The sequence below is a fragment of the Ixodes scapularis genome, unplaced genomic scaffold, assembly GCF_016920785.2.
Source record: "Ixodes scapularis isolate PalLabHiFi unplaced genomic scaffold, ASM1692078v2 ptg002818l_1__unscaffolded, whole genome shotgun sequence".
Lineage (NCBI taxonomy): Eukaryota > Metazoa > Arthropoda > Arachnida > Ixodida > Ixodidae > Ixodes > Ixodes scapularis.
This window is the reverse complement of record NW_024610271.1, coordinates 48,968-72,676: the sequence shown is the minus strand read 5'-3', so window position 1 is coordinate 72,676 and position 23,709 is coordinate 48,968. Positions and strand designations below refer to the sequence as shown.

General features: G+C 47.2%; 3 protein-coding genes across 3 annotated transcripts; 1 reads left to right on the top strand and 2 right to left on the bottom strand.

Moving 5' to 3' along the window:
- Window positions 1–1,406: 1,406 nt before the first annotated feature.
- Window positions 1,407–23,505, bottom strand: LOC115329574 (indolethylamine N-methyltransferase-like). Its single transcript, XM_042288399.1, has 3 exons — window positions 23,358–23,505; window positions 5,855–6,062; window positions 1,407–1,830 (listed from the first exon to the last, which is right to left on the bottom strand). The coding sequence occupies exons 1-3, from the start codon at window positions 23,503–23,505 to the stop codon at window positions 1,407–1,409; spliced, it is 780 nt and encodes a 259-aa protein (XP_042144333.1).
- On the top strand, window positions 9,061–13,244 carry LOC115311463. Its single transcript, XM_042288401.1, has 3 exons — window positions 9,061–9,383; window positions 10,523–11,152; window positions 12,053–13,244. Exons 1-3 carry the CDS (start codon window positions 9,305–9,307, stop codon window positions 12,898–12,900), a joined length of 1,557 nt encoding a protein of 518 aa, XP_042144335.1. The 5' UTR covers window positions 9,061–9,304; the 3' UTR covers window positions 12,901–13,244.
- LOC115311464 (paternally-expressed gene 3 protein-like) lies at window positions 13,690–19,274 on the bottom strand. The gene is made up of 27 exons (XM_042288400.1): window positions 19,038–19,274; window positions 18,912–18,953; window positions 18,763–18,828; window positions 18,637–18,678; window positions 18,213–18,278; window positions 18,087–18,128; window positions 17,938–18,003; window positions 17,812–17,853; window positions 17,663–17,728; window positions 17,537–17,578; window positions 17,388–17,453; window positions 17,262–17,303; window positions 17,113–17,178; window positions 16,987–17,028; window positions 16,838–16,903; window positions 16,712–16,753; window positions 16,563–16,628; window positions 16,437–16,478; window positions 16,288–16,353; window positions 16,162–16,203; window positions 16,013–16,078; window positions 15,887–15,928; window positions 15,738–15,803; window positions 15,612–15,653; window positions 15,463–15,528; window positions 15,337–15,378; window positions 13,690–14,499 (listed from the first exon to the last, which is right to left on the bottom strand). The coding sequence occupies exons 1-27, from the start codon at window positions 19,257–19,259 to the stop codon at window positions 13,705–13,707; spliced, it is 2,355 nt and encodes a 784-aa protein (XP_042144334.1). The 5' UTR covers window positions 19,260–19,274; the 3' UTR covers window positions 13,690–13,704.
- Window positions 23,506–23,709: the final 204 nt, after the last annotated feature.

Genomic DNA, 23,709 nt, shown 5'->3' with positions numbered 1-23,709 from the left:
TATCAATGAAGTGTCGAAGCGTTGGGTTCTTTGGGATGCGCAGCTCAAAGAATTTAGGAACAATGGGACCAAAGAAAAACTCTGGGAAGAGGTGACTGAGGCCGTGAAAGCGATCGACAAGACGGGTATGAAACTACTGTACTACTACGGGAGGTTTGGGTCCAGGAGGTTCGGGTCGGCCATATCAGTTGGAGTTTTTATATCCGAAGAAGGCGTTGCCCGTGACGCTGCCGAGGATGATCAGATGTTTCAACTTTTATCCTCCGCGACAACAAAGTTAGAAAAAAAAAACATAAACAAATAAGACTAAGGTTTATTTAGTATTTTAAACCCTTTTTTTGTGTTTCATTACGGTGAAATTAAAGGTGGAAGTGAAAACTAGGGCATTAAAATTGTTGCTAGAAGCCGCTGTAACCGACTGTGCGCATCTGCTTGCTGCAAGCAACAATGGACATCGCAACCATCGCAACCATCGCAACGGCATAAAACACTTAAGTGAAATGAAACCTCGCGATCCGTGCCGCCGCGCCGCTAGCGGCAGCGATTTCGGCCGCGGAATCGCTGCATGTGAAACCCGCTTAAACACGAGAATAACGACAGAGTGACCGGGAAAACTGTCCAATCGTGGCATCCGCCGACAACATGTAATCACAGAAGCCACAAGAAAGGGGCAGAAATCGCGAAAGGTCCTTTGCCGTCCAGTTTAGGGGTTTTCGGCTATAGGTGGTTGTCCGCTTTTCTGAAATCGCGAATAATCGGCGCCGAGTCACGCAACATCTTGTGGCTACAAATTAAAAGAGTAAACGCAATACGTGTTTTTTTTTTTTTTTCTGCGTCTTTCATTGGGTGTAAAGAGCAAATAACACGTTTTTCTAGGTTATGAACGCCAAGGATTAATTCTAAGAGGTATTTGATGAAAGTGCAATTATCGTTGCATCGCCCTTTCAATAAATGATTAATTTTCAAAGATCGTTTCACCAACTTTCTCCAGAACCGCACCTGAGTGTTTGAAAATGGCAAGGTCGTTGGTGAAAGAGCAAAGAAGGCGCGTGAAAGAAATATAACTGTTTTGAAACGGAGTATTGTTGTAAGATGCGTTTATTTTGAACTGGACTTGCATTAATTTTTGAAACTTTCAAAAATCGGTATGTTCTTCTTCCCTTAACTGCACGTGTGCCGGTGACTCGTATAACGTTCAAGAATGGCAGACTTTTCCACAAATTGTCCTTTCCGTCAAAAAAAAAAAAAAAAGAAAGTTGTTTTGGTTTGAATTGGTTTGGTTTTCTGGTGGTAAGCTATTAAACATTTACTCGATCTTGGCATGCATGTCGCGGAGGAAGGTATACGTAAAAGTGGTCAAGGGAGGTACGCCGCGCTGAGTGATGTCGGGGGTGTCATTGTCCGACTCAAGGTTTTTGAGCCGCCAGAATGAACATAAACGCGTCATTTTTTCCTCTCAAGTCAATGTCCATGGTAAGATATTCATTTATCTCGAAGCCTGCGTCTGTCACCGCTTCTTTAACCACGTCACTGGTGACGTTTGCCATAATGAAATCAGCGTTTCCCATGAAATAGCTATCTAGGCCTCCCATACCACCCAGAACAAGCAAACCGCCGGGTTTCACGAGTGATCCTACGTTGAGAACCGCCCTGCGGAAGGATTGGTGGTCTACCGTCGCACTTTCCAGGCAGTTGCAGGAAAGGACGACGTCGAAGGCTTCCCCGTGTTCTTCTGGGAGTACTCCGGGTTCCAGGACATTGCAGGGCACCACTTTTCGGATGGAAGACCGCGTGCGCTCCATAATGTCCAGCGCTCCCTTCTTGACGTCGCTGTAAAGCAGAACAGTATAGTTAATGGTGATTATAATTTGGATTATTCAAACTACTTGAACCTTAATATATTCACAGCGACAAGAAACAAACACATCAAAATATTTACTGAAATATTATTCAGAACAGGCTAAATACCTATTTTTGCCAAGTACCGTACAGGGATGGAACTCACTTCCTGGAACAATGGACCTATTGCTAAACTACCCAAGCGCTAAAGAGAATGCTGGGAATGTATGTAAACGCGGAGCATGCGCTTACCATCCCCGTATAAAAGATTCGAAATAAATAACCCCAAAAGGGCGTTGACGAACGGGCGTGCAAGATGTCATTTGTTTTAAGTTTTTGCTTTAGAGCAGTTACTTCTGCAGTCGCCAGTACGTGCGGCGCGAGTACTGCATTCACGCCACGCTTATTGGTGCTTGGGCTTTTTAGAAAAAGGTCTATTGCCGCTTACATTGAGCACACTCGTTTTTATGCTATATTGTATGAGTAGCCAGGATTTTGATATCATGTTTAATAAATACATGAGGCTTTTTGTATTTTTTGTGTATTTGTATAGGAAATGACAGTCACTTCTGTTTCCCACGTTGCCACTTTGTGCAGAGTTTTCTTTATTTTAAAAGAGTGGTGTTGTGGACCAATTAAGCATGATTTGGTACCACACTTATGTATTCATTTTGGTTGTGAATTCTCAAGTGTTTTACTACCTTAGCTACGGGAGTGTATAAATAAAAATAAAAAAAAAGATTGAGCAAGAAATTGACGAGTAACTCGCATGTTTTTCTGATGCCTGATATCTACAAATACAGCGTGTCCCCGAAACATATTTACAGTGTTTTTTCATCACAAACGTAATTAACTATCCACCGCCTAACTCCCAGTCTCCCCCCAAACGCAGCACTAGCGGTCCAAAGCACGTACCGAAGTTTCAGAGCCAATCGTTATCTTGGGGCGAATTCCACAGGTCGTTTTGGAGTGCGCCGGGATTGACTTTTCTGGAGCACGCGCCTATTTCACTGAGCGATCGGGATCGAGGCGGCCGTGTTCCACTCGTCGTTTTGGAACAGCTACCACTCCAGATCTCGATCCGGATCCGAGAAAAGTCGCACCGCCGATTTCGGCGGATTCGACCGGAAGCCAGCCTTGCCAGCTCACGACGCGCACCCGCGACTTCCTTTCTCGCCGGGCATCTCGCCTTGGAAGAATTCGTAATGGCCGCTCGCAAAGTGCCGCCCGCTTTGCTATAGCTTTATTGCTGCGGCTGCTTGATAAGCAGCAACAGTTTATTGAAACTGTCGCTGCTCGGTTTGTCCTGGATAGATACGATCGTTTCAGTAGCACAACTGAAATGAGAAAGGAACTGGATGGGGGCATTCAAACAAGCGGCGTAAAAGGCTGCGCCTTAAATTATTTTATTCGATTTATTATAATCAAACAGGAGTTTGTGCTGTGAACTCTCTGCATTCACCATCTCACCGGTCTGCTCGTACAGACCATTGTTATAAGGTTCAGCCGTATTTCTCCAGAACAAACATTATGAAACACTTTATTATTATTTTTTTTTTTTTTTTTGCACGAATCATTGCAGAATGGAATTCATTACCGACGGAGGTGGCGTGCCGCGACACCGTGAATCTTTTTTTTCTTTATGCATTATGTTTTATAAAGAAAGAAAAAAAGAAAAAAGAGCCCCTGCCGGGAAATGTGCGAATCCCAGGTGAACTGCACCCCTAGTGAAGAAGCCATTTGTATGAGAAATTTTGTTGTGTCCAATAAAAACATATGAAACATACAAGATGTAAGTCAAACCCGTTTATAACGAAAAGCAGGAAACGCTACGATCAGTTCGATACAGCAAGTAGTTCGATATAACAAAAACCATTTACAACGAACTTCCACGATGCGTTCGTTGTAGGGCGAGAGCTTCTCTTCCTTTCTCATCTCTTCACTTTCGCTTTGTAACAACGCTCTGTAATTTTTTTTTAATATTTTATACATGCGTGCATATCTTTTCTTTTGTTTAGCTTATCTTCTTTTTTTTTTTCGTGGGCAACCGCATTGGGATGAAACGAATTTTTTTTTTTTTTTTTGTTCTGTGCGTGCGTTTAGTGTTTTTTTAGCTTTCTCCCCTTCTGAATCGCATCTTTTCGTTCAATTTTGTTCGCGGCTTGAGCTTTTGGAAACTTTTTTCCTAAGTTTCTTTTTTTTTTTTTGGAAGGGGGGGAGGGACAGGCTAGAAGGCGATTGTTTGCGCGTTTCTGGAAGCCTTTCCGGGGGGAAAAGTTCGACAGAGCCAATTTTGTGTTCGTTATAGAAAAGTACTTTTTACGTGCATTTTTATTTAAATTTTGAGCGAGTTCGATATTGACAATATTTCGCTGTACGTGGGTTCGTTCTAAACAGGGTTTACTGTATAAGAACATATAAGAACCATATAAGGTATATAAGAATATATAAGAATGGCGTATAAGGTATATAAGAACATATATGAATCATTAAAGAAACTTAAACAAACTTTTCAAGTTTCATATGCATGTTTCCTGTGTGATCTTATATATCTTATATAGTTCTTATATGGTTCTTATGTGTTATTATATATCTTGTGTGATTCATATGTGTTCATTGGACACAAAAATTTCTTATACAAATGAATTTTTTCAACAGGGACCGCGCACTAAACGTTAAATGCTACAAAAAATAGTCGAGAAATGGAATTGTTAGACAGAAAACATTGACAGCTATACTTTCGCCAGGTGGGGACGCAAATATTCGCCACACTCACATGTCCGAGTTAACAAGCAGTGCCCAAAGCGCAAGCTGTGTGCTTTGGATCTTGCTAGATCTCGGCGACTTCTGTCACCACAGGAAACGGGCCACAAATACTGCCCGAATATTCGCCGATGAATGGAGTTTTACTAAGCTCGAGCCTCCCGGTGAGGCAGTGTTTATGTTTTACCCGATGAAGCCGATGGACGCGGAATGCGTCGTATATTTAAGTCTATACCTGTTTGGGTCCGTTTTTCCTCTTTCGCCCGTTTCAGTTTTTTGTACTTTGTTAGGAATGCCGATGCAAGCACAAAACCGGCCATTCTGCGTCAATATGATTGATGCAAAGTATCGATGGAACTTAATCGGCCGTAGCATGCTCTTCAAGGCCGGTATACCCGCGGTGTGAGTAAGCGTTATCTTTTTCATCAATTCTGACCGCGGATTACGTATCTGAAGACTACTTTATACATATATTTTTTTAAGTTGCATATGTCAAAACGTTCACAATCGCATCCAAATAAATTTTTTTAAAAATCAGCTTTAACGTTTTTTTTTAGAAACTTGCAGTGTCTCTAAATTAAGAAGCCAGCCCTAACACGCTTTAGGCGTCGGTAAATTGTCCGTGCGTACGTATCTTTTGGAAATTCACAGCGAAACCAATAAGGTTCATTACCTTCACGTGCTGGTTTACGTGCTTCGTTACAAAAGTTCTAGTCGGTGACAGGTTAAGAGTAAAGTAAAAGCCCCTCCCACCCCACTCCACTTTAGCAGAGCGGACGCTGGCGAGGAGGTCGCCTCCTCTCCAGCGTTCGCTCTGCTAAAAAGGGAAGGGTCGGGAAGAGCTTCCACTTTAACCCATGTACACCCTGCTGATTCACGGTTTCTCTAGGTTCTTTGCGTATATAGACCGACGCTCTAACCAAGCTTGCGTTTGCCCAGGCCAGGCGTGTGCACTGCGCAGACACAGAAGCTTGATTCGAGTCTGCGCGTGCACCGGGCTGACAGCAGGGACACCTCTCAGGCACGTAGCCAGGGGGGAAGGGGGGGCATAGAGCCCGGGCCCTCCCCCCCCCCCCCCCCCCCCCCCCCCCCCCCCCAGAAATCTTCCATTTTCATTTTGCTAGGACCTCCTCTCCCCCTCCCCCTCATACAGCATTTTGTCACTGGGCTCCCCACCCCCCGAAACAAAATCCTTGCTACGTGCCTGACACCTCTGATGCGCCCATCAGAGCCGCGCGTGTTTGTATAATACCTGTAGCCCTCCAAGGCGGCCACTTGCTCAGCACGCGAGGTCCAGTCGATTGCATCTTCGCTTTTGACCAGCCACTTTGTGAGCTCCATTCTGTTGTCCTCGACCAAGTCGCTCAGCACGATGTCGCTGAACCGACTGGAGGACATGAAAGAGTACCAGGCAATCGGGCCGGCGCCCACTTCCAGGAGAGTCTCGCCTCGAGCCAGATCTGCGGAAAACACGCTGGTGTTTGATTCACGATCTTACGTTTGGTTGTGGTGACTCAATTAGCAAACTACCGTACGAGCCTGATTTGGAGAACTGACTTCCATCCGTACTTCAGGACCGCGAACTGTACGCGATATAGTAGCGCAACTGTTTCTGCCGCAGCGGTTTTTTTTTTTTTTTTTTCTTTCTTGTTGTTGTTTTTTTTTTTTTTCTTTTTTCGGATGTTGAAGAAACTTCTTTATAGTTTTTGAATAAGACAATGGTTAGTTCTGAAAACTTGGCATATGGTTCGAACCACTACTACAATATTAAGGTAGAGTCTGAGCGTTGACCAATGTGTAACTTGTTTCTGTGGTACAAAAAGGGGGGCGGGGGATAATTGTATGTGTGTGTGTGTAGGGAGGGGGGGAGCAGTTGTATTCGCTTCGCCCGACTGCCAAGCGCATCCACACGAGGGAGACGACGAGCAGACGCCAGCGAGGACGGACCAAACCCGTTCGCTAGCCCTCGTGCCGCGAAGCTCTAACATCGCACCGTGGCACCATTGTCCAAGAGATAAATCGGCGTTTGCTACCGCGACAAAGAATCGTACGCCGATGTTACGTACAGATCAAGACAGAACCCCGTGATAGGCTTCACGCGAAGCGCCACTTGCTTTACCAACTCAAGGCATGACAGTGACACGGGCCGTGACACAGATCAAGAAAACATTGTACCGTTGCCAGACTAAACGCCTGTTCAAGTCAATGATCCGCCAAAAATCTGAGAGTGAAAAGAGGCTCGACTTCATCAGTCCGTGCGTCCGCGGACGAGAGGCCGAGCGCAGGAATCAGTGACGTGACGGTCACATGGTACACGGTCCGCGGACGAAAATCGCGATTCGGTCCGTCGCCTTGGTCCGTCGTGTAGGGGGAGCAATCCCTACCTTTGTTGATCCCGGAATGCGCATCACGTGGTAACACCTCACGTCTTTACGTAGAGCCGCGCTGACGCAAACATCCCAGGGAGATGGGCAAGCTTTTGCTCGGGCTGCACAAACCGTCGCTTCGCAATGGTATTTTGTTCGGGTGTCTGGTCCGCGGAAAACCGGTGGTGGCATTGGGATCGCCATAACTTGTGGTTTTCGCAGGTCGTCGGCTCGTTGAACGTTTCTTCTACGTTTTCACGAGCAATGTTTTTGGTGTTCATCAATGTCGACGTCAAGCAAACAACTGGTTTCGGATTCCACGTTCTCTCTGTTGCACCCCCTTTCGATCGGCATCTTTATTCAGACGGAACCAATTTTGCGTCTTCGGTACCTAACAACTCTGCTGTCCTAATCGAGTACCGCCATTTTACGTACGCCTTAATTTTTTTTTTTTTCTTTTACTCTCGTCAGCCGCACGGAGCCTTTCTTCTTGTGGGTGCGATCTCGGGTTCTTCCCAAGGGTTAAATAAAGAAATATATCAATATCGGCTCCCCTGGAGCCGGGGAGGGAGTCCCTCTGCTTCCTCCGATCGCTGACGTCACTCACAAGTCCCTTCCCGAAAAGCATTTTGCTACCACATAGCCAAATACTTTACTTGACATAGCTGCGCCCGCTGGAGCTTGCCTACTCCCACTATTGACCCCTTTCCTTTTTCTACATCGCCAGCACACACACACCCTCTGGAGTGGCGTTCTTCGATTAGACCTTTTCCACAAGGGTGCCGCCATCTTGAATTGTCGTCACTTCCAGTATGGGCGAAAACATTGTTTCGCCGTCGCCACGCCAATAAAACACATTTAGGATATAAGCCTAACCGTCACGCAGTCTCGTTTTGGCTCCCCTCTATTTTTTTTTCTAGTTGCAGGTTGAAACGTTTTATTATTTTGTCGTCGCCCATACTGGAAGTGACGACAATTCAAGATGGCGGCTCTCCTGTGGAAAATGTCTGAAACGCAGCGTTTTGGTCAAAGAAATAGCAGCATGGAAACGATTAGCCGGTGAAGCTTCATTATTATTATTCCAAACCAAAATTAAAAGAAACCTAGCTTAATTATTCACATTATCGGCCTATATACTCTTCGGGGAAATCCCCCTCCGACAAACGGAGGGATGGGTAACTATTTTTCTGACAATTACATACCTCGCATTTATAACGAACATACATTTTGCAAAATAGAATCCAAGAATGCGTGCCTCACGCTGGCACTTGACTCGAGGCTATATAACGAGGCTGTCTAACCCTATCTGACCGGGATTCCCTCGCTCGAACGCGCTCACTTTCGTGCTACACGGAAGCTCTAACTTCATTCGGTCAAGCTGACATTATAAATTTGCAAATCGCGTGACCTGACGTGCTTCGTCAACGTCCTAACTGAGACGTCGCAGTCAATAACAACTTCTGTGTTACAATGATTGATGTTCTAATGGGTGTCCGGAGGGGGGCATGTGCACGTGTCCCTTTTGGGGATTCCGGGGATATTGACGACGACATGTTTCGGTGGCGTGCACTTATACACCACTAAAAAAAGTCTGCAAACACTGTCTGAGGCTTTTGACGCTCCCCTCATATTGTTCGTACAAAAATATGTCGGCAGAAATATGCGAACAATACATACATGTATGCAGGGATGGGCAAAATACATGCAAATATGTATCGAAATACAAATACAAAATACTTCGTCAAAAATGTTTTTAATTACAAATCTAATTACATTTCCAAAAAAAGCATTTAAGTACAAGATACAAATACAACCAAATGTATTTGGTCTCCTTCCAGATACTTTTCCAAATACATTCCTCAAAATTTGCGTCAGCGACTTCAGGGCACCTGCAACGGGTTTCTGGGTATCTCATTTTAATTTTGCATCGCACACTCGGGAGTAAGTGTGCGAGGCTCTAGTAACGGAATAGAAATATAATCACAAAAAAAATGTAATCAGCCTGGACGTAATAGGTGAAAAAAGTACACAGCTTCAAGCAGCTTTTTTTGTCGATTACATTTTGGTATAGACCTTTGCAATTTTAGCCGATAGGGAGCGGCCATAGCCGTCTACCGCGACCTCTAGTGGCTGGCCGGTGTCAGCGCCATGCCGAGCTGTGGGCGACGAGTGTCCATGCGTGAATCTACCTGAACGGCCTGTGCTACAGCGCGTTTCCACGAGCCGTTTTCCCCATATTTTATTGGACGAACTGTTTATTTTATCTTTTATACATCTTTTCGCTACCCTGGATTTTTCTAGTCCGCATATAAGTTGTTTTTTACGCTTTCGGAAGGATGGCGTCCGCCCGTGCGACTGCCGGAGCGGCTATCACGCCGCCGACGCCGCCGTCGAAGCCGCCGGTACTGATCAGAGGTGAGTTGCAATGCGAAGTAAGGGGGTTAAAAAATAGGTAGGCCGATGGGCAAATTTCTCGGCCATCAAGGGGAACGACTTAAAGCTGAACTCCATGGAACGAATTATGTGACGAATAACTGGCAAACGCTGCCCGACGGCACGCTCGCTTTGCGCGCGACGTAGCAGCCACTGTGTTGATTCGACGCGCAGAGCAAAAGCCGCCGGGCAAAATCCGTCGGTTATTCGCAGCATATTCGTCCCATAGAGTTCAGCCTTTAGTGTTTATTCACTGTAGATAGGCCATTTGGATTTGGCAAACGCGGCATTTGGCCAGTGCAGTGATGTTATTAACGTGCAGCACGCAATGTTGATTACGCGATAAGCACTCGGCCACCGGCTGGTCCACAAATTTGATTCGAGCTGCAGGATTATACTTCTTATTTAGGCACAACAATTGGCAACCACACACGTCATTTAGGGCAACGGCTTTGCTCAGGGAAGCTCTCAACTACCAGCCGACGACATCAGTAGCACCGGCCGTCGCGACGCTCGGTGAAAACAGACTGCTGCTTTACCGGCCAACGCCTATCGATATGCGAACGCGATATATGTAACATGTCTTCTGCAAACCCGCGAATGTTTGTTTACTTTGCGTTTTATAAACAGTAGCATTTAGCGCAGTGTTAAAGAATGCGACGTAGCGCAGGTATCGCTTGTAGAATTTTCAGTACAAGCATGTGCGCCGTGTAAGAGAGCACGGACAGACAGACGCTCGTGCGGTGGAAACGTGCGTTCGTAGGGTAATCTTTTGCTATAAACGCGAACGATTTAAGAAAGTCGCGCATCTGTGATGAAAAATGTGAGGGATCTTCAGAGCCCGATCCTCACTCTGCAGGAGTCCCGATGTTATGAAACTAACTTCTCCATTTTTTTTTCAACCGCAGTGGGTGTTTTGACACTCACAAATATTGTTGGTAAAAGTAAAATTAACAAACAGCATTTCGTTAGGCCAAATCAGAATTTGGAAACATTTGGTATGTGCCCAGTGTGCAACCCTTGAACCAATCTCTTACTTGGGGGTAAGTTACAAGTAGTGATTTGTAGTTATAAGCAACCGGTGTGTATATTATGTAACATGCAGCCTCCACTCATTTCAGATGGCGAGTACTATGCTCACCCAGAAGACGTCACTATGTGGATTGACGACATCAGACTGTGGCCTGGTATCAGGCAGGCCGACATTGTTTACTATTTACTTAGTACACAAGCATGCGACCTCAAGGATGTGAAAGCTTTCAAGAGCCTGGATTCATACAACTATCTGCAGTGTGGGTGGGTCGGGGCCCTGAGTGTGCACCAGGTAGACGAGGCTGTCACCTACATCAAAGGCCAAGTGAAGCCGTCGCAGGCTGTTAACAATCCTGCAAAAAATGTGTGGGTGTGTGCGAAGAACACTGGAGAAGTGATAACGGCTGGCTGCACTTGCATGGCAGGTCAGGCTAGAGTGTGCAGCCATGTTGGTGCAGTCTTGTGGAAAGTAGACCTGGCTGTTGCCAGAGGCATGACAGGCCTCAGCTGCACAGACAGTGAAGCACAGTGGAATAAGGGTACGAAGCGAAATGTAGAGCCTGGGAGGCTAAGTAAGATCACATTTAAGCTTGAAAAAAGGACTGTGGATGAACCTACCCAAGCTAGCCAGCTAAGGCCTCTGAAGACTGTGATGGACGCTGCCCAGCTAAAATCTCTTCATGAGAACTCGCCATATCCAGGGCTTTTCCAAGTTCCGGGTATGTTTTCTCATCAAATGCTTTGTTTGTGTAAAACTATAATACTATTTAACAGAAGTAATCTGAAAGAGGCATCACCAGAATGCATTGCTCACTTTATTTTACACAACATACAGGAAAACAATGAAATTAGAAGCCACAGGCCGACTGAAGCGTAGTACGCTTGTATGCGGCTTCCAGCAGTAGATATGCAAGTTTCAAAATGGGGACAAAAAACAATAGAATTCCACATGAAAACATAGCAATATTATACAAATGCAAATATGTGCACAATGTGACATCAAAGACGCAATGTACTATTGTGAATCGTATGTGCTGGGAACGCCAGAGCAAGTGACCTTTGGAACTTGCTGCACTACCTCGAGGCTGGTAAAACTGAAGTGGAAAGGGGCTGCAAAAATGTGCACTTACTTAGTGCTCATTATTGCAGCCCATCTGTTCTCTTCGTTCACTCCGCTGTTTTATTGGCCTGGAGGTAGTGCAGCATGAACCCAAGGTTACATACTCCAGCAATCCTATTCATATTGTTAACGATAGTGCATCATACACAAACTCTGCCATATGACAGAGTATAACAAAGCATGCAATGTAATCAAACATTAAGAGTGTACAAACGATAGATGTCTAGGAACCACCATATTTAATAATTATTTTGAAAATAACTAACCTACAGTGTGATTTTCTTTTTAGCTCTACTTGATAAAATGGCAGAACTCTTTCATTTGCTTGTCATTTAATAGGTTAGGAAGGTCTTCGGCTAGATTGTTAGGTTCTGCAGGTACACAAACACTGTCCGTCTTTAACCACCTACACACAAAAAAACAAGACTCTCTTTTCCTTATATAAAAACAAAATATCCAGTGAGCCTAGTCATAATTTTTATGTTTATATTTCATACAGGAACACTTCTGTACCAGTCCCTCAATGCACCAGCACGCAAGCAACGGAACGAGGTGGCACAAGACAGAACTAGGGATCACACTAGCCACGAAGATGTTGACAGCCTTCCTCGAAGCTGTACCGCTTGCAACAGTTTCTATGAAAAATTTGTAATGCTGAGCCCTGCAGCAGCAGTCCTCCTTGAGGGGGAGACAAGGCTGCAGTCGGCCACACCCCTCTGGCACATAGCAAGACGGGTTAGGCTCACCGCTTCCAAAGTCAAGGTGGTGCCCATTCGCCCAACAACATCGTTGGAGAAATCTGCATCAAGTGTAGTGTGCCCCAAATTCGCAGGAAATGCATCCACGCGCCATGGACAGATCTACGAGCCTGTCGCACGAGCTCAATTTGTGCGGGACTATAAGCTGAGTGTCAACCAGTGCGGAACGGTTATCTGCAGCCACATGCCATGGCTTTCTGCCAGTCCAGACGGCATCATTGAAGACTGTGATGCGCTTCTTGAAATCAAGTGCCCAGATACGGACGACTGCCTCAAAACGCCAGCCAAGTATGATTTGAAGCTCACAGGGGACAGAGTGTATGACCTGCTTCAAAATGGACATAACAGATTCTATGCACAAGTGCAATTCCAGATGCTTTGCACAGGGAAGAAGACCTGTTTCTTCTACATCTGGAGCATTAAAAGTGCAACCGTCGTGAAAGTGAAGCTTAACGAAGAGTACATCACGAACAACATGCCACGAATGAGAAGGTTCTACTTCACCGAAATGCTGCCACGCATTGAGAGGCTGTACGAGCAAGGACTGTTGACGATTGAAGGACGATATAGGCAGCTCAGTGCAATGTAGGTACCGCAGGCCTAGAGACCAGTATGTAACCATTACTTTCTGTCCCGTTTCCTGGCCAGAACTGGACCTGAGTGAAGACGTTTTGTGTGTTCTTTCGGTTAGAGTGATAAAAATTTGTGTGTTCCACCTCGTGCTGTTTGTCTGGGGGATCGGGGCACATTATTTTTAGCCTGGAGATTCTCCATTGTTTCTCTATTCGGAAAACCAGTGAATGTTTTTCGGCGTCTATTTAGTTTACAAAAATTGGTGTCTTTGGCAATTTCTTTTGAATGGATGCTAAAAGCTGTGATGATCGGTTAAAAATTAAGACTTCATATCTACTTCTTACAATTTCTATGCACTCTTACAACGCTTCACAATAATAATAATGATATGGGTGACCACTCTAATGTAATTATCTGAAGCTTTTCATTTTATTCTAATAACTTTTCCTTCACGTATTGACAAAAATTTAATTGTTCTTAATTAAAATGTTTTTCCTCAGGGCTGGGCTGTCCTCCAAAATCAATGATACCGATTCAGTACTGGCGGGCAGCTTGGGTCAACGTAAGTCTACGGTCCAATTATTTTTCAAAAGTACTGGCATTGAGAGCAGGCTTGAGATTGCACAATCCCGCACACACAAAAATCATATCACTAATCATCTTCTTTGACCTGATTGGCAGTGCTTGTTTAAATATTCGGTAGGTCTTAATTCGGTTAATGGCACGTTCCACATGGATACGGACCGAGGCGATCCGGCGAGTTCCTGTTACTTCTCTCTCGCTGAGCTGTGCTTTCCCTGTAAAATCAAAAAACAAAAAATTAGATTAAGCTCTTCAACATTTGACGAGCTGTCTTGTGAGAAATACCTTTAGTAAAGGCAGGAACATTCAGCTTCACACCAAGGACCTCCAGATCACGGTCCAGAGAGAAGCCTCTGTCGGCCATGATCTCGTCGCCAGGAAAAAAGTAGTCCTGGACGCCCGAGTCAGCCGTGATAAATTTATCGGAGGCACGCCCGCCATAAGCCTTCGAGACGAACATTAGAAGACCATTTGGGGCAATGACAGTGAGAAATTTGATCGTGTTGTGTCCTTTGTACGCGCTGTATGTCTGTGCCCTCGCCATCAGTTTTGTGGGCCTTTGAAGAAACACTTCCGTGCAGTCAACAATGCACGTTGTTTTACCAAAGCCATTCTCAATGAACGACTGTGGCAAGCTGTTTTGAATCTGGGGTCTCGACAGCCAGACAACCACCAGCTTCATCACCTTCTTCAGAAGCACCATCATGGTTTTCACTATATTTCCGACTGTGCTTACGGACACTTCAAAAATTCTAGCCAAGTGACCATACAGCAGACCTAGACGTAGCCTCATGAGGCACATGAGGAGCTGTTCAGCGGTGGAAAGTTTGCTGCTGACAGGTCCCAGTGCTGACACTGCACTTGCCAGCTGTCTGAAAACGTCGCTGGAGATACCAGTGTAAAACTGAATGTCGTCGCCCTTTAACTTCTCCGACATTGAAAGGCGCCGCAGTCCAATCCTCGGAAGTTGGCAGTATGTATGGTCATCATATGGGTCCATTTCCCACTGCGTCGACTGGTCCCTCTGCGACACCTGGATCAAAAATAATAACTACTTTAATTTAATCACTCATAAACTAGAACACAGGAAAAAGAAAAAGCGAGCAAAAATTGAAACCGAAACTTCGGTTCTGTCTAGCAGCATTGGCCTCGGGCCGCCAAGAACATGGCCATCACGTGGTACGAGATGTCACGTGCTCCGCTACATAATGACGGGTGCTAGGCGCAATGTCGTCTGCACCGTACTCTTCACCGCGTCTTGGTGTCTACGACATTTGATTATGTCTGAACAACTACGGCATAAGTCTGCGCACGTTGTGTCTGTAGTGTGAAAGAAACTCCGAGAGATGATAATCACAAATGGTAAGACGACAATGGCAGTTGTGACACGGGAAATGGCGGGGCGGCCGAACGGCTCCCAAGAAGCGCGCTGTGCAGGCGTGCTTCTTGGGGACGCGTGGGGTTCACGGGGTCCCCCACTGATTTCACAGCGCACGTGACTCGCAAGATGGTGAAGGAGTTGAAGGGTGCCGGAAACCTCAATCTTTGTTGATTTTTAAATTAAAAACTAGGCAGCACATATTTCATCACTAACATGCCAATTTTAGTTCTATGAAAAACTACCCCTAAACATTCGCATGATTAGAAGGGTAAGTAGGAGCTTTTCTGATCAGCATCAATGTACCCGCCGGAAATTGAGAATATCTAAATAATTCAGGGCATGGGCATCTCACCGGCTGTTTGATCAGAGACGTCTTAATGGAGGAGTGCGAGTGTAGCAACTGCGTCTGACAAACAAATGCGACCAGATAAAGCTCGAGCAAACGTGTGTAATGCCCAGCCGATTCACAGGGTTCGTGGAGGTACTTACAGGGTCTGCCGTCTGTCTCGGCCTGCGTTGCTCGGCTTCAGCCTGGGAAGGACGAGGCAAAACTCTGATAAGTATGTCGAAGGAAATGGGAGGGCGAGTTGGTCACGAAGGGCACAAATATCTCACCGGCTCGGTCAGCAGTTCTTCGGTCAGGGAGGTCCTCGTGAACGAGTGAGAGTGCAGCAACTGCGTCTGAGAAACAAAGGCGACAAGATAAAGCTCGAGCAAACGTGTGTAATGCCCAGCCGATTCACAGGGTTCGTGGAGGTACTTACAGGGTCTGCCGTCTGTCTCGGCCTGCGTTGCTCGGCTTCAGCCTGGGAAGGACGAGGCAAAACTCTGATAAGTATGTCGAAGGAAATGGGAGGGCGAGTTGGTCACGAAGGGCACAAATATCTCACCGGCTCGGTCAGCGTTTCTTCAGTCAGGGAGGTCCTCGTGAACGAGTGAGAGTGCAGCAACTGCGTCTGAGAAACAAATGCGACAAGATAAAGCTCGAGCAAACGTGTGTAATGCCCAGCCGATTCACAGGGTTCGTGGAAATACTTACAGGGTCTGCCGTCTGTCTCGGAGTGCGTTGCTCGGCTTCAGCCTGGGAAGGACGAGGCAAAACTCTGATAAGTATGTCGAAGGAAATGGGAGGGCGAGTTGGTCACGAAGGGCACAAATATCTCACCGGCTCGGTCAGCAGTTCTTCGGTCAGGGAGGTCCTCGTGAACGAGTGAGAGTGCAGCAACTGCGTCTGAGAAACAAATGCGACAAGATAAAGCTCGAGCAAACGTGTGTAATGCCCAGCCGATTCACAGGGTTCGTGGAGGTACTTACAGGGTCTGCCGTCTGTCTCGGCCTGCGTTGCTCGGCTTCAGCCTGGGAAGGACGAGGCAAAACTCTGATAAGTATGTCGAAGGAAATGGGAGGGCGAGTTGGTCACGAAGGGCACAAATATCTCACCGGCTCGGTCAGCGTTTCTTCAGTCAGGGAGGTCCTCGTGAACGAGTGAGAGTGCAGCAACTGCGTCTGAGAAACAAATGCGACAAGATAAAGCTCGAGCAAACGTGTGTAATGCCCAGCCGATTCACAGGGTTCGTGGAAATACTTACAGGGTCTGCCGTCTGTCTCGGAGTGCGTTGCTCGGCTTCAGCCTGGGAAGGACGAGGCAAAACTCTGATAAGTATGTCGAAGGAAATGGGAGGGCGAGTTGGTCACGAAGGGCACAAATATCTCACCGGCTCGGTCAGCGGTTCTTCGGTCAGGGAGGTCCTCGTGAACGAGTGAGAGTGCAGCAACTGCGTCTGAGAAACAAATGCGACAAGATAAAGCTCGAGCAAACGTGTGTAATGCCCAGCCGATTCACAGGGTTCGTGGAGGTACTTACAGGGTCTGCCGTCTGTCTCGGCCTGCGTTGCTCGGCTTCAGCCTGGGAAGGACGAGGCAAAACTCTGATAAGTATGTCGAAGGAAATGGGAGGGCGAGTTGGTCACGAAGGGCACAAATATCTCACCGGCTCGGTCAGCGTTTCTTCAGTCAGGGAGGTCCTCGTGAACGAGTGAGAGTGCAGCAACTGCGTCTGAGAAACAAATGCGACAAGATAAAGCTCGAGCAAACGTGTGTAATGCCCAGCCGATTCACAGGGTTCGTGGAAATACTTACAGGGTCTGCCGTCTGTCTCGGAGTGCGTTGCTCGGCTTCAGCCTGGGAAGGACGAGGCAAAACTCTGATAAGTATGTCGAAGGAAATGGGAGGGCGAGTTGGTCACGAAGGGCACAAATATCTCACCGGCTCGGTCAGCGCTTCTTCGGTCAGGGAGGTCCTCGTGAACGAGTGAGAGTGCAGCAACTGCGTCTGAGAAACAAATGCGACAAGATAAAGCTCGAGCAAACGTGTGTAATGCCCAGCCGATTCACAGGGTTCGTGGAGGTACTTACAGGGTCTGCCGTCTGTCTCGGAGTGCGTTGCTCGGCTTCAGCCTGGGAAGGACGAGGCAAAACTCTGATAAGTATGTCGAAGGAAATGGGACGGCGAGTTGGTCACGAAGGGCACAAATATCTCACCGGCTCGGTCAGCGGTTCTTCGGTCAGGGAGGTCCTCGTGAACGAGTGAGAGTGCAGCAACTGCGTCTGAGAAAGAAATGCGACAAGATAAAGCTCGAGCAAAGGTGTGTAATGCCCAGCCGATTCACAGGGTTCGTGGAGGTACTTACAGGGTCTGCCGTCTGTCTCGGCGTGCGTTGCTCGGCTTCAGCCTGGGAAGGACGAGGCAAAACTCTGATAAGTATGTCGAAGGAAATGGGAGGACGCGTTTGTCACGAAGGGCACAAATATCTCACCGGCTCGGTCAGCGGTTCTTCGGTCAGGGAGGTCCTCGTGAACGAGTGAGAGTGCAGCAACTGCGTCTGAGAAACAAATGCGACAAGATAAAGCTCGAGCAAAGGTGTGTAATGCCCAGCCGATTCACAGGGTTCGTGGAGGTACTTACAGGGTCTGCCGTCTGTCTCGGAGTGCGTTGCTCGGCTTCAGCCTGGGAAGGACGAGGCAAAACTCTGATAAGTATGTCGAAGGAAATGGGACGGCGAGTTGGTCACGAAGGGCACAAATATCTCACCGGCTCGGTCAGCGGTTCTTCGGTCAGGGAGGTCCTCGTGAACGAGTGAGAGTGCAGCAACTGCGTCTGAGAAAGAAATGCGACAAGATAAAGCTCGAGCAAAGGTGTGTAATGCCCAGCCGATTCACAGGGTTCGTGGAGGTACTTACAGGGTCTGCCGTCTGTCTCGGCGTGCGTTGCTCGGCTTCAGCCTGGGAAGGACGAGGCAAAACTCTGATAAGTATGTCGAAGGAAATGGGAGGACGCGTTTGTCACGAAGGGCACAAATATCTCACCGGCTCGGTCAGCGGTTCTTCGGTCAGGGAGGTCCTCGTGAACGAGTGAGAGTGCAGCAACTGCGTCTGAGAAACAAATGCGACAAGATAAAGCTCGAGCAAAGGTGTGTAATGCCCAGCCGATTCACAGGGTTCGTGGAGGTACTTACAGGGTCTGCCGTCTGTCTCGGAGTGCGTTGCTCGGCTTCAGCCTGGGAAGGACGAGGCAAAACTCTGATAAGTATGTCGAAGGAAATGGGACGGCGAGTTGGTCACGAAGGGCACAAATATCTCACCGGCTCGGTCAGCGGTTTTTTGGTCAGGGGGGTCCTCGTGAATGAGTGAGAGTGCAGCAACTGCGTCTGAGAAACAAATGCGACAAGATAAAGCTCGAGCAAACGTGTGTAATGCCCAGCCGATTCACAGGGTTCGTGGAGGTACTTACAGGGTCTGCCGTCTGTCTCGAAGTGCGTTGCTCGGCTTCAGCCTGGGAAGGACGAGGAAAAACTCTGATAAGTATGTCGAAGGAAATGGGAGGGCGAGTTGGTCACGAAGGGCACAAATATCTCACCGGCTCGGTCAGCGGTTCTTCGGTCAGGGAGGTCCTCGTGAACGAGTGAGAGTGCAGCAACTGCGTCTGAGAAACAAATGCGACAAGATAAAGCTCAAGCAAACGTGTGTAATGCCCAGCCGATTCACAGGGTTCGTGGAGGTACTTACAGGGTCTGCCGTCTGTCTCGAAGTGCGTTGCTCGGCTTCAGCCTGGGAAGGACGAGGCAAAACTCTGATAAGTATGTCGAAGGAAATGGGAGGGCGAGTTGGTCACGAAGGGCACAAATATCTCACCGGCTCGGTCAGCGGTTCTTCGGTCAGGGAGGTCCTCGTGAACGAGTGAGAGTGCAGAAACTGCGTCTGAGAAACAAATGCGACAAGATAAAGCTCGAGCAAACGTGTGTAATGCCCAGCCGATTCACAGGGTTCGTGGAGGTACTTACAGGGTCTGCTGTTTGGATCATTCTGTGTGGCATGGTTCCAAACTGAGCAGAAAACATGTTTAGAATGGAGCATCTTAAAGTATTTTAAATTATGTAAATAATCATAGTGAAGAGATTAGTCAAAGCAATAAGGCAATTACTGATACAAACAATGGAGTAACTTCCCAGTTATCTCTGCCGTAATAATTGTCTAAGGAGTTTTGCCCCAAGGATAGTTCATAAAGTTGAGAAAATACAGGGCTAAAAAGAAATGATAGAAATTTTTGTAACAAAAGCATACCTGATTAGCATGCTGGTAGCCTGTACCATAGTCAGCACTCACTGGTACAGGTTTATTCTGCAATGGTAAATATTAAAAGTCATGGCACATATCTAACACTCGCGGACCGAACCGCATTTTAGCGATTTAGCGAGCGACGAAGACGAGCGACGGCGGCAACGACGAGTCAGTGACGAGCGACGGAGATTTCTCACTGTCGCCCGTCCCGCCGCTCGGTTTTTGGATTCCTGGAAAACGTCGCTCATCGTCTTGGTCGCTCGCTCCCGTCACTTTCATGCAGTTTGCATCGTTGCACGACTGACCGAGCGACAGCGAAGCGGGTCGCCGTCGCTAGCTTGTCTCGTCGCTCGCCAAATCGCTTGCATGCGGTTTGTTGACTCGGCTGTTGTTTCGACAACACGAACCTTTTTACACGGGGACGGTCCATTTTGGTAGCGAATCAAACGCCGACGGCCCATCACCACCTAGAGTAAGATCAGTAAATAGCATCGCTGCAACCGGGAATCGCATCGGCTGAACAGCTTGGATCTCAAAATCACTCTGGCATAACCGAGGTTGATCATCGGAACGTTGTTTTGATCCGTGCGCTTCCCACCGACGAAGTGTTGGGAACATACGCGAGACGATATAGTTGGAACAAAACCTTTTCTATTTATAGCTCTTAACCACTCCAAACGCAAACTTTCGTCAGCTGGAATCCGATGCAGTTGGAAGGAGACACACCCGCACCGATTTCTGACAACGCCATGTTCGCTGCAGATACACTCGTCGTCAAGCTTGCGCTTCCGCTGGTTGTTCGTGCATCCTACAACGACGCAGTGGCGCCCAGTCGATTTGGGATCGTTGTACGCCATGCCTCATACCACCGAATACAGAAATATTTTCCGGACCACACTCCTTTTCCGTAAAACCGAACGAGTACCCATGCAAACCGCTGCCGGACAAGCAACTCCACAGCTCAGCAAAGCCCGGCAACACTGGCATGCACTCTCAAAACCAGGGACACGCGCAGTAACGCGCCTAGTTCGAGAATGCCGCAACTCAACTCTCCTACGTCACGCCGCGGTGGTGGCGCGCCGGACGCACTTCCGGTCTGAGGCGGTGGGCAGAAGTCGCCGTGCCAGACATGCATTCCTGTGTTCCTTTGAAAGAAACGAGACAATAAACCTGCCTTCTCGTCAAAATTCTGCGACGGGGGCTGTACCAAGAGAGTCTGGGAAGGTTTGAAGATCAGTTTTCATGTGTTTTTGCCCCCTCCGTTCGTCCGAGAACGTGGATTGTAGCCGTGAAAAGGGCAAACCTGACGCTGTCGAACTACGATTGCGTGTGCGGGCCACAATTTGTAGTCGCCAGATGTATTTGCTTTGCTCCAACATGACCGAGAGAAAACCCCCAAGTTGTCCGGACCACCCACGGATTCAGTGCGTCTTCAAATTCACACGGCCGCCTGATCGTTCGAACTTTCGTCTGCTTTTTCAAAGTTGTCTGCTTTTTGTCGTCTGCTCGTTCAAACAAAAGAGGCCCGCAGACCAAACTTTGACCCGGTGATTGCAATAAGAAGTAATTGCAGGCCTCAAAAGACTTAAGTAGGCTCGGTGTAAACAGTAGATACAAGATGTTAATTATTGGTACCGGTGGCCATCACCTACTTGTTACGCTTTGTCTGTTCCCGCTTCCGATTTTCAGTATCGACGTCGATCATCGCCGCTACCTTTTACACTTTTGCAGCACGAGCGACGTCGCGACCGAAAATAGCTACAAGAATCTCATCATGGTTTTGGCGTCCATTCTGCAGCGTTCATGCGAATGAATCGCCGCACGTCAAATTATTTACGGATAGTTTAGCGGCGTAACGAGCCTTGATAATTTCGCTCAGGCGATTGAAGTGGTAAGACATTGCGATGAGGACGTAGAATCGACAACTCCAACGCGAAAAAAAGTATGCAGACTCACACAGACGCCGCCAACGTGACATTCGAATGGTTTTGTTGACGCGGGACGCGGTGCTTCTTGCTCGTACTCCATTGCGCGTGCGTTCGAACTGTCGTCTGCTCTTTCAAACTTGGCTGCTTTTTGTCGTCAGTTCGTTCAAACGACAGCGGCTCGTAAACCAAACGTTGACCCGGTAATTGCGATAAGAACTAAGTGCAGGCCTCAAAACACTTTTGAAGGTTGGTTGGGGTAAGTCGGCTAAGTGTAAACAGATACAAGAAGTTGTTGATCATTGTTACCAGTGATCATCACCGACTTGTAATGCCCGATTCTACCTGAGGTTTTCAGTATCGATGTCCACCATCTCAGCTACGGTCCACGCTTTTGCAGTCCGAGCGACGTCGCGACTGAAAATAGCGAGCAGAATCTCGACGTGGGGTCAGGCCTTAGCGCCCATTCTGCGGCGTCCACATGAAATGAATCACCGCACGTCACATTATTCACGCAAAGTTTTGCCTCGATAGTTTTGCTGAAGCCGCTCAAGTAGTCAGATATTGTTAGGAGGACGTAGAATCAACAATTCCAACGCGAAAAAGAGCACGGGGACTCCCACCGACGCCGACAACAACGCAATTCAATGGTTTGTTTATGGGCGACGGCGGGCTTCTTGCCCACCAACCACGGCGCATGCGCGGCGCCGGTGACGTCCGCTAGGGGCGCTCCGGTTTGTTTGTAAACATGAGTTGGTGTATACACCAACAAAGAACCGAGACGACCAAGACACGCAGCACTAGCTTGAGAATTTTTTATTGTTGCAACTCGCACCAGTTACGAAGGACGGTATGTTTACTAATTCAATATAAAGTCAAAGGACGGTATGTTTACTAATTGCGCGGGAAGGCGATTACACTCTGAAGATGTCCTTGGAATAAGAGAGTTATAATAGGCTGAGGTGATGCAATGAGAAATTCCGACTTTATATTGATGATCTACGCGCGGCGAGATGAAAAGGATTTAACATTAGTTTGTTTTTTAGCGAAGTATTGGAATGATAAATTTTATAAAAAAAAAAAATACACAAACGAGATATTTTTCGGCGTAATGAAAGAGCAGGAAGTGATAAATTAGTTTTCACAGTTGAGACATTAGATGTGCGATGATGGTTAGTAAATATAAAACGGGCACCGCGATTCTCTAGGGCTTCAAGGTCAGTCACGAGAGTTGAGAGACCAGGATCCCAGATTGCTGCAGCATAGTCTAGTTTGGAATGGGCAAGGGTTTTATACATTAGTAGTTTTAGGGACACTGGGGCGAACCTAAAGTTTCTCTTTAGGTAACCAATCATGAAGTTAGCGTTGGCAATAATGTGGTCAGTATGAGTTTTCCATGACATGTTAGAAGTGATGTGCACCCCAAGGTACTTGTAGCATATAACTGTTACAAGAGAAATTTCAAAGATTGAGTAAGTAGAAGATATAGATATGGTTCTTACTTGTGACGGCATGACCGTCGTGTTTATAAAAGCGGCACCGTGAAAGTTGAATCTTACGTTAATCTTATTTACATCGCTGAAAGCAGAATAATATTTTCAAGGCCGCATAACTCCGATCCTACTGAGACATAATTCCCGCTTGACCAATCGTAATCGCTCTCGTCTAAAAAGAAAAAAAGAGAAAGAGAGAGAGAGAGTGTGTGTGTTTTGCAGACGCCCATGGGTATTGCTAAAGCGTGAATTTCATGTGAGCGAAAATCGCTTCACGTAGCACCGCCGATAACCAAGGCGATGCGACGGCTTTTCCTCAGGTGTGCTTCACGGTTTGCCAGCTCGCTCTTACGCTTTACGGAATTGTTTTTATTCCGCATACGTATGGCAAACTTGGTCTTTTGAACGGTAATTGCCGGAGATGTAAAACTAAAACAAGAGGTAGCTTAATCTTCAGAACACTGAGCGCAGCTTACCCGAGTGAAAAATCCGGTGAAGTTCCTCTTGATGAAAAATATTGCCCGGCCCCTGTTTCAAGGCCGCGTAACTCCGGCCCACAAAATGTTCTTTGAAGGTGGTGCTCAAGGCTTGAGATGCGACGCTTCCCAACATTTGTAGTTCCATTTCTGCAACTAAACGTTTCTGGGTAAACATGTATCGATGATTTTCACACGCGCCAGATTACAGCCGCCAATTGCTCACCTTCTCTCGTCTTACCTAGATGCCGAGCCACTAAAGCGAGCGTTGACGAGTCTCCACAAAGGCCAATGCTGAACGGAGGGACACAGTACAATCTAAAATGACAACGACACATCCTTGGCAATGATG